This window comes from Telopea speciosissima, chromosome 8 (assembly GCF_018873765.1).
Source record: "Telopea speciosissima isolate NSW1024214 ecotype Mountain lineage chromosome 8, Tspe_v1, whole genome shotgun sequence".
NCBI classification, from domain to species: domain Eukaryota; kingdom Viridiplantae; phylum Streptophyta; class Magnoliopsida; order Proteales; family Proteaceae; genus Telopea; species Telopea speciosissima.
Genome location: NC_057923.1, coordinates 10,215,384 through 10,229,210, shown reverse-complemented (window position 1 = coordinate 10,229,210; position 13,827 = coordinate 10,215,384). Strand labels below are relative to the sequence as shown.

The 13,827-nt window shown below is 38.0% G+C and overlaps 1 protein-coding gene across 4 annotated transcripts; it reads left to right on the top strand.

The window, feature by feature from the left end:
• The first annotated feature begins 5,418 nt into the window (after nucleotides 1-5,418).
• LOC122671360 (nucleobase-ascorbate transporter 6-like) lies at nucleotides 5,419-13,827 on the top strand. 4 transcript variants are annotated; one of them, XM_043868524.1, is made up of 15 exons: nucleotides 5,419-5,612; nucleotides 6,056-6,274; nucleotides 7,018-7,115; nucleotides 7,248-7,424; nucleotides 7,521-7,621; nucleotides 8,035-8,110; nucleotides 8,272-8,331; nucleotides 8,553-8,737; nucleotides 9,025-9,121; nucleotides 11,762-11,848; nucleotides 12,461-12,519; nucleotides 12,630-12,721; nucleotides 12,847-12,924; nucleotides 13,009-13,169; nucleotides 13,295-13,827. In XM_043868524.1, exons 2-15 carry the CDS (start codon nucleotides 6,157-6,159, stop codon nucleotides 13,511-13,513), a joined length of 1,608 nt encoding a protein of 535 aa, XP_043724459.1. In that variant the 5' UTR covers nucleotides 5,419-5,612; nucleotides 6,056-6,156; the 3' UTR covers nucleotides 13,514-13,827. The 4 variants fall into 4 exon arrangements, with proteins under 4 accessions (XP_043724459.1, XP_043724460.1, XP_043724458.1 ...); XM_043868525.1 differs by having other exon boundaries at nucleotides 5,597-5,612; nucleotides 6,033-6,274; XM_043868523.1 differs by lacking the exon at nucleotides 5,419-5,612 and adding an exon at nucleotides 5,670-5,815 and having other exon boundaries at nucleotides 6,035-6,274.

Below are 13,827 nucleotides of genomic sequence, written 5' to 3'. Positions count from 1 at the left end.
TTAGAGTATATGAAGCCGAGAGGGAAAGAAGGGATAAACAAAAATATATAAAAATTGATAAAAAAGAAGAAAAAAAAACATATATAAATTATTAAATTAATTTTTTGGAAGGAGAGCAAAGCTATTCAATCAATCATTCTTCATACTTCATACGTGCATGTTATACATATTATGACCCCATAAGAGAGAGAGAGAGAGAGAGAGAGAGCTTTTTTATTCCTTTAAAGGGTAGTTGAAATTGTAAATTGTTTATAATAGAAATAGAAATAATACCGTATATAGTCCATGAATCTTATCTGGAGGGCAAAGTAGCCAAGCCCATTAACTTGGGGAAGGTGGGAGGTAGGGAAGGATGTTACAAGGAAGGCCCACAACTTTATCCTAATGGAATGGGCCCCAACACTTGGAGGTGGGCCTATGGATGGATGATTTTCTTTACATTTATTATTATTTTATTTTTTTGGGAGGTAGTGTTTGGGAGTCGTGTAAAGAGGGTGAAAGCAACAAGCACGTTCCTTCGTCTTTTGTTGTTTTCTTAGGGGGGTTGTAGGGGGGGATTGCCCCAACTAGCCCTAGCTCCGGCTCTGGCTCCACCCCACCTTTTATTTAATCTCTTTTCAAACTCCCATCATTAGACATTATGTTTGCTTTTTTAACTACCAAACTCCAATAACAAATTTAATTACATCCCTCCTCCATCCTTCATAATCTCACTCATTTCATTAAGATTTCTTAATAATATATTAGAGAGAGAGAGAATGTCACTCGGTTGCACAGTATACGCCACACCTGCATCTTGACATAGGGGCTTGCAAAATGATCATCGTACTGTGTGAAACCCCAAAAATGATCAGGGTTGTGTTGATCATTTTCATGCATCCCTATGTCAAGGCACGGGAACGATGTTATTTCTCTCAATATGTTAGTATTAATAATATTTTGAAACAATAGTTGATTTGCTTTGCACTTGATTTTTCCTCGATCCTCAATCTCCAACCTATGGATCTTAGAAGTCATTACCTTTGGGAAAGTTTTCTTGTTTTTCCTTTAACTTTTTGCTTTTTACTAAAGGGATTAGTTTTCATAGAAGATCAACACAATGCAAAATCGAGTATTCTTATGTGATAGTTGAAATATAATGTATGATACTTTTCACCTGTTCAAAATTAAAGTATTGAAGGTGCCTTGTAAAGCTCTGGTTTGAAGCCCATTGCAGGCCCCCAAGCGGGTTGGGACCTTTTTATTTTGTCTGTTAGCGATGTTTGTAATTTGTAACAATCAAATTCAAGCATATCCCAAACAAAATAGGGAGGCATGCCAGATTGCTAAGCCCACTACAGAGTATGAACTAGCACACAAACTCTCTCTCTCTCTCTGTCATCTCTATCCTTTATGTATGAAATTGTTTTATCGCTTCTTATTGGTATATGCCCGTTTGGTTAGATGACTCTCTCGTTTCCATGTACCGCTCGGTTAGAGAACCATCTCTTAAGAAAAATTAGAAGTAAAAAAATTTTCAAAGTAGAGGGAAGAAAATAAAAGTGTGAGGCCTGATTCTAATTTCACCTCAGCACAAGAAAGCATCTCTCTCTCTCTCTCTCTCTCTCTCCTTTCTAACTTCCAAATTTTAATGAAGCATAAGTTTGACTTTGTCCAACAACCTAAAATCCCAAAAAGTTCCAAAATCCATCATATCATAGCACAACCAACCCACATAAATAAAAATGTGACCTTTCTCCTACCGGTTTGCCTCTTTGGTAACCACTCAATCCCAATTTACTTCTTCATGAGCACCGTTCAAGGAATCGAAATCGAATAAATCAACTCGATTGAGACTAAACTTGGATGACTTCAATGAGCCGATTTGATTTGTTGTTCTAAGGTTCAAAACGATTCCAACAAATACTTCCTCTATTGGAATTGGGATCGGTGGAAGTCAATACTAGTTGCCCATTTTACTCATTTCAATCTTTCTTAATTTGTTTATCCAAAAAAAAAAAAAATTTCTTTTTGTTAATTTTTATGATACCTCATTAACATAATCAAAACTAATAATTACCTTCAAAATCTATGTTTAGATGTCAAGAAAAAAAAAATATAATGAGACAAAAATCATGATGTTACAATGATTGATTTATATGTTTATTTCTCACTTTCTATCGTCAATCACGACGAATAAAAAGCCTTGGTCTTGTTGGTCCCACGTATTATCGGATTCAAATCATGTTTGAATGGAACAAATTTGGAGTCTATAGTGTTTACCATTTTTACCAAATTTTGGGGGCAAAGCCAAATACTTGTGCAAAGATGAGATTGATGCTCTGCTCGCTCTCTTATCGCCACTGTATCCTCTAAGAACCTATTCCTTAAAAGTTGTTGAAGTTCAAATTTTTCACCAAAAATAAAAAAAGTTCAAATTTTTTGAAATCTTTTTTTTTTCTTCTTAACATCAGGCCCATCACAATGTGGGCACATTCATTAAAATGTTCATTATCTCATTCATCTTTTTAAATTTTTGATCGGTCATGATCATGTTTCAAGTCTTATCTGGATCGTACAGATACTTTTATTTCTAGCAGTGTCTCCCTTATTGGGTTGGATTCGATTCTAGGTATGAAACCCTACTCCCCTCTCTGTCGGTCTACCTTCACGTGTGTTGTCTCTGTTGACCCATATCCATATATTATCGACCCGAATCACATTCCCACTTATGAAAGATCAGTGAATAAATGGGATCAAAAGAGGATCTTCTAAGGTAAGGTTTGTGAGTAAACCTTGCTCTGCAAACCACGGGTTCCTTGTCGGGTCAGTATTTTCATTACTTTGGAATGAACCATGGGGGGCCCACTCAACAAATCCGAATTGCTTTATTACAAATACAAATGGTGTGAATATGATTCCCTTTGTGAATATGATTCTCTTGCTGACACCATTTCTACGGTTGAAAAGCGACGTCTCATCTTGCAGAAGTATCTTCCTTGATTGAAGGGGCGTACGATAGACATCACTCTGGCGTCAGGGTGATAGAGATTTACCCAACTTTTTAAACGTTTCGGCTTCGATTTGAGTTTTTTCAAACACCTGTCAAACCACTGGTTGAACCAATTGAACCCAAAATTAAACCTAACTCATAACAAACCAAATAATAAAACAAGGAAAAAAAAACTCTATCGAGATTGTGGCTTACGCCAGCACTTCCATAAGTCTAATTCTCTTTTCTCGATATAAAAAGACACCTCTACCCTCTTATTTACAGAAAGAGAGAAAGTAGACACAGGAAAGTGCTGGCATAAGCCATACTCTAGGACATAAAATTTAGTTCTCATAAAACTAATTTTTTTTCCCAGTATTTAGAGGTATCTTTTATGATATCAAAGTACAACCACCAATAAATGAGGAGGTGAAAAATCAAATCATCTAATAGGGGTTTAATTAGGAAAGAATGTGGGGTCCACAAGTGAGAATGTGAGTGAGTGTGCACATGAATCTACATACTTGCATCATGGCCAAAAAAAAAAAAAAAAAATTTCTGAAAAATGAAATTGAATTGGACCAAAAATGATATAAAACCATTAAAAATAATCAATAGAAAACTAGAATCAAATCGGACCAAAACCAAACTTCATCTTACCGATTTAATATCGATTTGATTCAATATATACTTAAAACCAATTCAACCCAGTCAAAATCAGACCAAATCAACTGTTGCGGCAAAGTCCAAGTTGATCTGCACAAGTAAACAACACAAGACAAAAGAGTACCGACCTGAGCTGGTTAGTACACTTCGATGCCTAAGTCAGACCTCTGCAACAGATAAATTCTCTCATTCAAAGAATTTGAAAAAAGAGAGAGAGTCTCCTTTACGGGGTATAGGAGTCACTATTTATAGGTTTGAGTAGCTAGATTGATATGAGAATCACTTGTTTGTAGACCATAATTAAGGTTTCATGTAATCTTAGGTGTCGTCCTCAGGGTTCGACATCTGTCTGATCGGGAGACATGCAGAAAGTGTGACCTTGACCAGACTTGGATCACGGTTAACTTAGTTAACCGTAGATATAAGTATTATGAGTTATGGGTCCAATCCGAGTAAACCAGGTCCATCCCATACCCGACTCAGCGACCGATTTCACTATTGCGGGCTAGTTCGTTTCGTCATCGGGTTATCTGGTCGGTTCTCCGCAGCTTAGTCTTATACACATTGGCATGGTCCAATCCCAATTCACTGTTTGGTTCGGCGTAGGCCGGTCTACAACGTGTCCTTTACTGATTGGCTGTCTCCAATTATGGCTCATCACCGACCAATTGAAACTTGGGCGAAGTTGGTTTCCCCCCTCATCTGATCTGGTCGAATCTAATCTCTTCATATCCAGTTGATCCAGACCATTGGATTTTATTCTAGAAAACTTTCTTTTGCCATCATTCGAGAAGTCCATGGTTTGAAGTATCATATCACCCATATCGTTTTCTCGTCATCGATTCTAATACTATGTAGATACAACATTGGTGAAACGGTACAAACAAGAGGTAAAATAGTAAAAAAACTTATTTTTTAAGAAAATAAAGGGCAAATTTATCTGCTACGGCCGATCCATGCCAATACAGATTTTTATCCTCTCAAGTGTGGTGCAGTGTACTTCAATTATGCATACAACCATTCACCCAATACTTGAGAGAATAAAAAGACATCATTACCCATGTTTTTCGACTGAATACTAAGTGAGGTGCACTGATTAATGCACTCCATTTGAGAGGATAAGAATCAGACGTGCACTAAAACCATAGAGAAGTCGAATGGGTTTTGGACCATCTGATTTTAGACCCGTATATCTACTCTTCGGTGGTCCACATTGACGGCTACAGCCTACAAGATTCATTATTTATTCTCTAAAACAAAATCAGTTTCATTACAACACACATTGTGTCCTTATTATACAGCTAAGGAGTGTAAGGACCAAATGTCACATTCACACAGTGAGTGAGTGAGGAGAAGAGAGAGAGACAGGCTAAGAACTTTGTCAAATGGAAGGAACGAAAGGGACTAATCTCTTCCTAAATCAACTAATTCCAAAATTAATAAAAAAGTCCTATTAATTAATGGTATTTAATTAAGCTAAAGCCTGAAAATAATCAATCTTACCAGGGTGTGTCGGTTGCCTTTTTAATTAGTCATTTTCAGTTTTTTTTTTTCTTTCCTCAAAAACAAAATTTCTGTACAAATACAGTCAAGGGTTTTGAGTGTTGGAGGGTAAACAAGTGAGTGAGCAGTGAGGAAGACTATTAAGAAGTTTGAAAAAATTTGCCTTTTTATCTTTCCTGCATGTGTGAATTTTGAACTGTGTAAGAGGGAGAGAAGAGAACCAGAGTGGTCTTATACTTTAGTTCTAAGGTTGTTATTGTTACCTTCTAGTTTTTCTTCCTCTTTTTATAAATGGGGTTTCAATTTTCATTTCATTATCATTGTTAACAGTAAGGGTAAGAGTGTGAGACTGAGATTGGTGGAGGTGACGGTGCAGACTGCAGATGCTTTTATCTTTTTCTCTACCAGACTGGTGAAGCAAGCAAAATAAAAAAAAAGTCATTACTACTACTGATTCCTTGGTTGCAGAGAGGTACTTTGATTTCTTGCTTTCTTTTGGTCATTCTGGTTTTTTTTTTTTTCCTTCTCTCCACTTCCATTCTCTCTCTTTTTCCGACTGGGTTTTCTCTGGGCTGCAAAACTTTCTGCCTACTTTTCGCATCTGTTTTTTCAAGTTCAGAAGAGTGTTCGTTGCAGTGTTTCTGACTCATATTTTCTTTTGATTTACACCTGAAGGTGAGGCATCTAGTTTTCTTGTTGCGGTTTCAGTTTCATAAATATATCGTTTTACTCTTGGCAGTCGGCGCTAGGAAGTCTGAATCACAAGTAGAGATTTAACTGGGTTCGTTTTATTTAGTTGGTTCTCTGGGGTTTGTGGTCGGTGTTGATTGCGCATTTTGGGGGAATGAAATTTCTGGGTGTTCTTATTTAACTTTTATCGTGGACTTTTGATAGTTTTGGGATTTTGGATTGTGTGGAGATTTGGGTTTTACATTGTGTGGAGAGATTCATTGATTGCTGTGTGTTTAGGAGGAGGAGAAGGAGGAGAAGGAGAAGGAGAAGGAAGAAGTAAGATAATGGCGGGTGGAGGTGGAGGCGCAGCTCCGGCGCCCAAACAGGACGATTTGCAGCCACATCCAGTAAAGGATCAGTTGCCACACATTGCTTACTGCCTCACCAGCCCTCCTCCTTGGCGTGAGTTTCTACATCTGTTATCTTTCCTTTCTGTTTTGATTTCCTTTTTTGTTGTTTCCTGTTCAAGAGAAGTGATGCAATCTATTATATAAGAATGGGGTAGTTTATTTCCGAGGATCTGCATTTGAACTCCCATTTTGTGATTATTTATCTCAAGACTTTATTTTTATTTGTTGAAACTCACTTTTGCCTTTTCTATTTTTCCTTCGTCTTTGAAGTCAAATGATATTCGTTCGGGTTTCCTTCCAATATTTCTTGGGCAATTGGGGGTGGGGGGAACTAGTTAGTATACCCTTTCCATATTTTTCTCTGTTTTCTGCTCGAATCCCATTTTGTATTTGCGTAACGCTTATGAGCAAGTGTTGCATAAAGAAGGATTTAACATAAATTGGAGTGAAGTGGAAATGCGGTGCAGATTTTCCATAGCGGACTCTAAGTAGTTGCATTGGGAACTTGGGATGAGTCTGAGTTGGTTACCCTCCTATGTTTTTAAGCTTTCCACTGTTATGGATGAACTAACCCACTTGGGTTTCGCTCTCTTTTTGCTGCAAAACTTTTTCTTTAGCCTTCGTATGTAGTAACCTCCCTGTATATCCTCTGTTTTTGAATGTCACGAAACTCGTTCCTTTTTTTTTTTTCTTTTTTCGGTCGGTCAGTTCTCCTCGTGGTTTTCCTTCATGCATTTGATTGTCAGATAATTATCATCTTCCATTTTAAAACTTTTTTGGGTATTTTTACTGCAGCGGAGGCTATCCTACTTGGTTTTCAGCATTACCTGGTCATGCTAGGCACCACTGTCATCATTCCAACTGCTCTTGTTCCTCAGATGGGAGGCGGAAATGTAAGCCTTGGAAGAATAAACCCATATCAGTAGACATTTCTTTGTACTCTATTCTGGTTTTGTTTGTATGGTTATTTTCATTGCAGATACCATTCTTGAATCCTCAATTGAAATCATATTTTGCATTTGTAGGACGAGAAAGCAAGAGTCATCCAGACACTACTGTTTGTTGCTGGTTTGAACACACTGACCCAGACATTGTTTGGGACCCGATTACCTGCTGTGATTGGAGGGTCATATACCTTTGTGGCTCCCACCATATCGATAATTTTGGCTGGTCGATACAGTAATATTGTTAATCCTCATGAGGTCTATTAACTTAAATTCAACCTTTATGGTTCATTGTTTGTTGGTGTTTGGGTCATTTTGATTTTAACCATCTGCATGTTTTCTATGCCTGCACAGAAATTCGAGCGGATTATGCGTGGAATCCAGGGGTCCCTTATTGTTGCTTCGACTCTTCAGATAATCTTTGGATTCAGTGGGCTTTGGCGTAATATCACGAGGTTGGTCCAGAATTTGAGGATTAAAATCATGGACAATACCTAGTTTTGTTGGACTGGTGGGATTTGAATGAGCTAATGCTGCAAGATGTTAAGAAGGGAAAAAAAAAGGGAGGGGAGGGGGGCATCCAGATTGCACTTTCTTTTGGCTGGTTCACACATTGCTTTTGTCTAGTACATTCCAGGTCAACCTGAGACCTGTAAATTCCCAACTCCAGTGACTTGTCCAAGCTATTTCAGACTTGCCATAGCACTTTACATATCCTTTTCAGTCCTCACAATTATACATACTGGTTCCAAAGGAGTTGGGATTGAGCAAGGGATTCTAGGCCTTGTTTTTTATTGCCTGCATTCTGTCATCTGAGCCTGTGAAACTTTTGTTGATTATTATTATTTTTGGCTTTATGTTTGTTCAGATTCTTAAGTCCTCTGTCAGCTGTTCCCTTGGTAGCTCTAGCTGGGTTTGGACTCTATGAGCTTGGTTTTCCTGGTGTAAGTACAGCATATCTTTTTTCGAAATTCTCCTAGCTCATAAATGTGGTGCTTCTGTTTTATCTTGGTATTTCTCAACAAGATTTTGTTGCTATTTTTTGCATGTTCAATCTCCCCTGGCTCAATATTTTGAGGCTGATTATTTTGCCTCTGATTTTTAGGTTGCTAAATGTGTGGAAATTGGACTGCCAGAGCTCATCATATTAATAATTTTCTCACAGGTAATGCTCTTTAATCTATCATATAAACCCAAATTTGTTTTTACAGTTATGAGGTCACCAAGTTATGAACAAATCTTGAGGATTTTATGGGTGGTGAAAATTAGGAATCATTGTTTACACTTCCCAATTATTTAATGAGTCTTAGACACTCCATATGCATTTTTCTAGTATGCGACTCTACTGGACTAACGGCTTCAAATGCTTAAATTCTTGTTTTGTAGTACATTCCCCATGTCATACGCGGTGATAGGCATGTTTTTGATCGGTTTGCAGTTATCTTGTCAGTGGCGATTGTGTGGGTTTATGCCCACATCCTTACTGTGGGTGGGGCCTATAAGAACGCGGCTCCAAGAACTCAATTGACTTGCCGCACCGATAAGTCTGGGCTTGTGAGTGCAGCTCCATGGTAAGTATTTTTGTCCATGAACTTTAGTCTAACTCTTTCCTGTTGAAATTAAATAGGGCATTTCCCTGACATTACTACTGTGACAGCCTAGATGCTGGTCCAGTTGTGAGACTTGGACTCATTTGCTTTTGCATTTCAGTTGGACTTAATTATACTAGTGGAGTTGGATTGTATATGTTATACTCAGATAACAGAACTTTTGATTCCATTTATACAAGGTTCATACAGTAGGATGACATTATCCTAGATTTTGATGAATAGTGATATACTCTGATTTGTGTGTGCAGGATAAGAGTTCCATATCCATTCCAGTGGGGAGCACCTACATTTGATGCAGGTGAAGTCTTCGCCATGATGATGGCTTCATTTGTTGCGCTTGTAGAGGTCTGTGCACTTCTATGACCATGCTTATAGATCTAGATACTTCATTGAGCTTTTAGATTCTTTTCACCCCCACCCCAGGAAACTTTACCATTCTAGTTCCTTTCTTTTCTTCTCCCCCCCCCCCCCCAACAAAAAAAAAGAGCATTTTAGTTGCCACATCTAGTTATTTCTGTACAAATACTTTACCAATCAGACAATCAGTTGCTGTTAATAGCGTTCTAAAATACTTGTCCACAATGATGTGCATTTTGTTGCTAGCTTCCCTATATGTTTTATGAGTTCTGTGAGTATCCTTCCATTACAAGAATGCCCTTGCTCATGAATTTAAGAGCAAGGGAACTCGCAACATCCAAATTTAGTTGCTTGGGAGTACATTTTGAGGAATACAGTCCTTGGTGAGGAGTTTATTAAAGGTAATTGATATTTGATTTATTTGGACTCTCCAGCTTAAAAGTCCATACTACGAATTTGAGGTGCTTCCCTTGGTCCATACTTAATTTTTAATCCAATGAGTCTCACTTGATTGTCTACCATTGGTCTTGACTTTATAGTATATTTCACTTTGGTCTGTCTCGTTCTCACACAGTCGCTTGTGGTTCACATTGTGTACTAATACTTTCAATAATTACAATGAGTCGGCTGCCTTTGGGTCACAGCTTATCATTAGTACTTTAGATACTTACATGGCTTCTTATGCTTGGAAGATCCACAACAGAAGCTATTTACTTGCTTAGGAGACTCATGGAAAGATTTAAAGATTGTAAGAAGGATCTCTATATGGTCTGTTATTGACCTAGAAAAAGCTTATGACAGAGTCACTAGAGAGTTAATCTGACAAGTACTAGAGAAGAGAAGTGTTCAAGTAAATGTGTGGACATAATTAAAGATATGTATGATGGTGCGGTGACAAGTGTAATAATTGTAGGGGGCCAAGGTAGTGAATTTCCAATTACAATTGGGTTACATCAAGGATTAGCTGTAAGTCCCTATTTGTTTGCGCTTATCATGGATGTTTTAAATAGAGGCATTCAAGATGAGGTTCCTTGGTGTATGCTTTTTGTTGATGATATTGTTTTGATGGATGAGACAAAAGCAGGGATTAACACCAATTAGGAGTTATGGAGATCAACCTTAGAATCAAAAGGTTTTAAGATAAGTAGAACGAAAACAGAGTATATAGTGTGTAACTGTGGTTACACTAGGATGGATAATGACGTGTAAATTGATGAGGGAGATTTCGCAAAGTGATTATTTTAGGTAGATGTGCTCAATCATAAATAAAGAAAGTGCTATAGAGGATAATGTTTCACAGAAAATTAGAATAGGATGGATGAAGTGAAGAGGTGCGTCCAGAGTGTTGTGTGATTGGCATATTCCTTTAAAACTTTAGGTTTGAAACTTTTATAGGACAGTCATACGACCGGTTATGATATATGGTGCGGAATGTTGGGCAGCTAAGAAGCATCATATTGATAAACTCAGTGTAGCGGAGATGAGGATGTTGAGATGGATGAGTAGCAAAACTAGGAAGGATAAAGTAAGAAATGATCATATTAGAGCTGATTTGGGAGTAGCTCCGATGCATGATAAGCTACAATAAAGTTATTTGAGGTGGTATGGCCATGTTCAACGAAGGCCTTTGGATGCTCCAGTCTGGAGAAGTGATTTGATTCAGATTGAAGGAACTAAAAGAGCCAGGGACAGACCTAAAATGACCAAAGGAGAAGTGGTGAGGAAAGACATGCATAGTTTAGTCCTTGTATCAAGTATGACCTCGAATAGAGCTGATTGGAGGGCAAGGATCCATGTAGCAGACCTTAGTTGGGATAAGGCTGAGTTGTTGTTGTTGTTATACTTACGTGGCTTTTTGCAGAAAATAACCATTTGTTGGTCTAAAGTGCATTTCTGGCAGTTATTATTGGCCTTCCGCTTACTGTCTAGTGTGGATAATAATATTATTTGTCCATATGTTTTACCTATCAGTTGCTGTAGAGTTCTAAAATACTTGTCTGCAATGAATTTTGTTGCTAGCGTCCTTATTATGTCTTATGACTTCTGATCTATCTTTCCATTACAAGAATGCCCCTGCTCATGAGTTTAAGAGTGAGGGCACTCGCAACATCTAAATTTAGGTGCTTGAGAGCACATTTTGAGGAAAAACAGTCCTGGGTGAGGAGTATATTGAATATAATTGATATTTGATTTACTGCCTATCCAGCTTAAAATCAATATCGCGTAAAAAACGTGCGCTGCTTTCCTTGGTCCCATACTTTATTTTAACTCAATGAAGTTCACTAAATAGTCTGGCAATGATCTTGTGTTCAGAGTATATTTCACTTTGGTCCGTCTCATTCTCACACAGTTGCTTGTGGTTCATGGTGGGAGCTAATGCTTTGAATAACTATAATGAGTTGGCTTCATTTGGTGCAGCTTATGATTAGTACTTTAGGCACTCACGTTGCTTTTTGCTGAAAATGACCATTTAGTGGTCTCAAATGCACTTTTGGCAGTTATTATTGGCCTTTTGATTACTGTCTAGTGTGGATATTTTAATATTTGCCTCATGGATACTGGACTCTAGCAGTATTTTGATACTCGGAAGTTTACTAAAGTCTGACAAATTTTCATAATCAAATGCAGTCCACTGGTACCTTCATTGCAGTTGCAAGGTATGCTAGTGCAACTCCAATGCCACCGTCTATTCTCAGCCGTGGAGTTGGTTGGCAGGTACAATAATTTTCAGTAGAACAGCTGTCTATTTCTTTATGATGCATTGAAACTGAGTACAATTCAAGAACCTTAATTATTGCATGCTATGCACCCATGAAATAGGTGGTATCCCTGCTTAAGATCCCCCAACCTCCTGTTTGGTAGGAGAATGAAACTAAATAAGAAGTTCAAAGTAGCAAAGAAAAAGGAGGGGTTTTTAGTACATGTACTGTGATGCTTGTGTCCATGGCCAATCCATGCATCAGGTCTTTGGTCAGGGTGGGGGACCGCTTGGAGGTGCATTATCCTAACATCATAAAGGAGGTGATATTTTAGGCTCAAAATCTGGATGACAAGGAACACATTAATTATAGAAGTTTGCACACAAATTTCCTGTGCTAAGCAGTGAAGGTTGTACAAAACATACTATCATTCTCCCTATGGACACAATAATCTCTGCTGTTGTCCATTGATTGAGCCGTTTGCATTGGTGCAGAAGTTTAGGTGTGGTAAGTATTAATAGTGCCACCATTTTTGCTGCAGCATGGTGCTAGTGTTGAATTTTTTTAATTCTAGTTGGAACTGAATGTTTCTGTTTCTAAATTGGTCATTTGATATTTCTGATTTCAGGGAGTTGGGATCTTGCTCTCCGGATTATTTGGAACTGTAAATGGGTCCTCAGTATCTGTGTAAGGCTCTTAAGATTAGGAATCTATGCTTTATTGGGTAATAATTTTATAATAGGAACAACAGATAACCGTCATTGACATGAGAATTTCACTCTGTTGCCGTGATACAGTGAAAATGCTGGATTATTAGCACTGACACGTGTTGGCAGCCGAAGGGTGGTTCAAATATCTGCTGGGTTCATGTTATTCTTTTCTGTTCTTGGTAAGTTGCTTGGGATTTGGGGAAGAAAATTTTTTTTTGGGTACAAGAGTTTGGGAAAAATTTTTAATGGTGCTGTTTCTTTAGTCTTAGATCCTAACCTTAGTCAAATTTTGTTGACTATCTAGGGAAATTTGGAGCAGTCTTTGCATCTATTCCTGCACCGATTATTGGGGCATTGTATTGCCTGTTCTTCGCCTATGTGGGTATGTACCATCTAAAAGTGTGAACCATTTGGTGACTAAAGTTATATTTAACTGGTTCAGTTAACTAACTTTCATTATGAATAGGTTCTGTTGGTCTGAGCTTCCTCCAGTTCTGCAATCTCAACAGCTTCAGAACAAAGTTCATACTGGGTTTCTCTGTTTTCATGGGCTTATCAGTCCCTCAATATTTCAATGAGTACACGGCAATTAATGGTTATGGTCCAGTTCACACTGGTGCAAGATGGGTATGCATGAACCTTCTTTCCTTCTGATCTCCCCTTATGCTTATTACATGAGTTGGTTAATGACCTTTCTGCATAGCTATCTGTCTGACTCTACTGTTCTGGGTTTGTTCTGTTGTTCTTGGCAGTTCAATGACATGGTCAACGTGCCCTTCTCCTCTGAAGCATTTGTAGCTGGTATCCTGGCATTATTCCTGGACCTAACGTTGCATCGGAAGGATAGTTCAATTAGGAGAGACAGGGGAAGACACTGGTGGGACAAGTTCCGTTCTTTCAAGTCGGATACTAGGAGTGAGGAATTCTATTCCTTACCTTTTAACCTCAACAAGTTCTTCCCATCCGTGTGAATGGTGGAATCAAGACATGGTTCAAGAGCTGCACAATCGAGTCTTGTTCCTCTCAGTATCTCTAATGGAAGCACACTACAATGCCCTTCTTTTTTTTTCTTTAAATTTATTCCTTAGTCAAATAGACAGTAGTGATATAAATGTATCTCTCACTTCACAGGAAGCAACAATTTTTCTTTTTCTACTTCTGAGTCATAAATTGGTTTTAGTTTTCTTGTAAATCCAAGAGGGGTGAAATGGATTTGAAGGTGCAAAGAAGTAAATTATCTCTGCCTTAAAATCTGGCATCTTAACCACTGAATCTATTTAAGCTG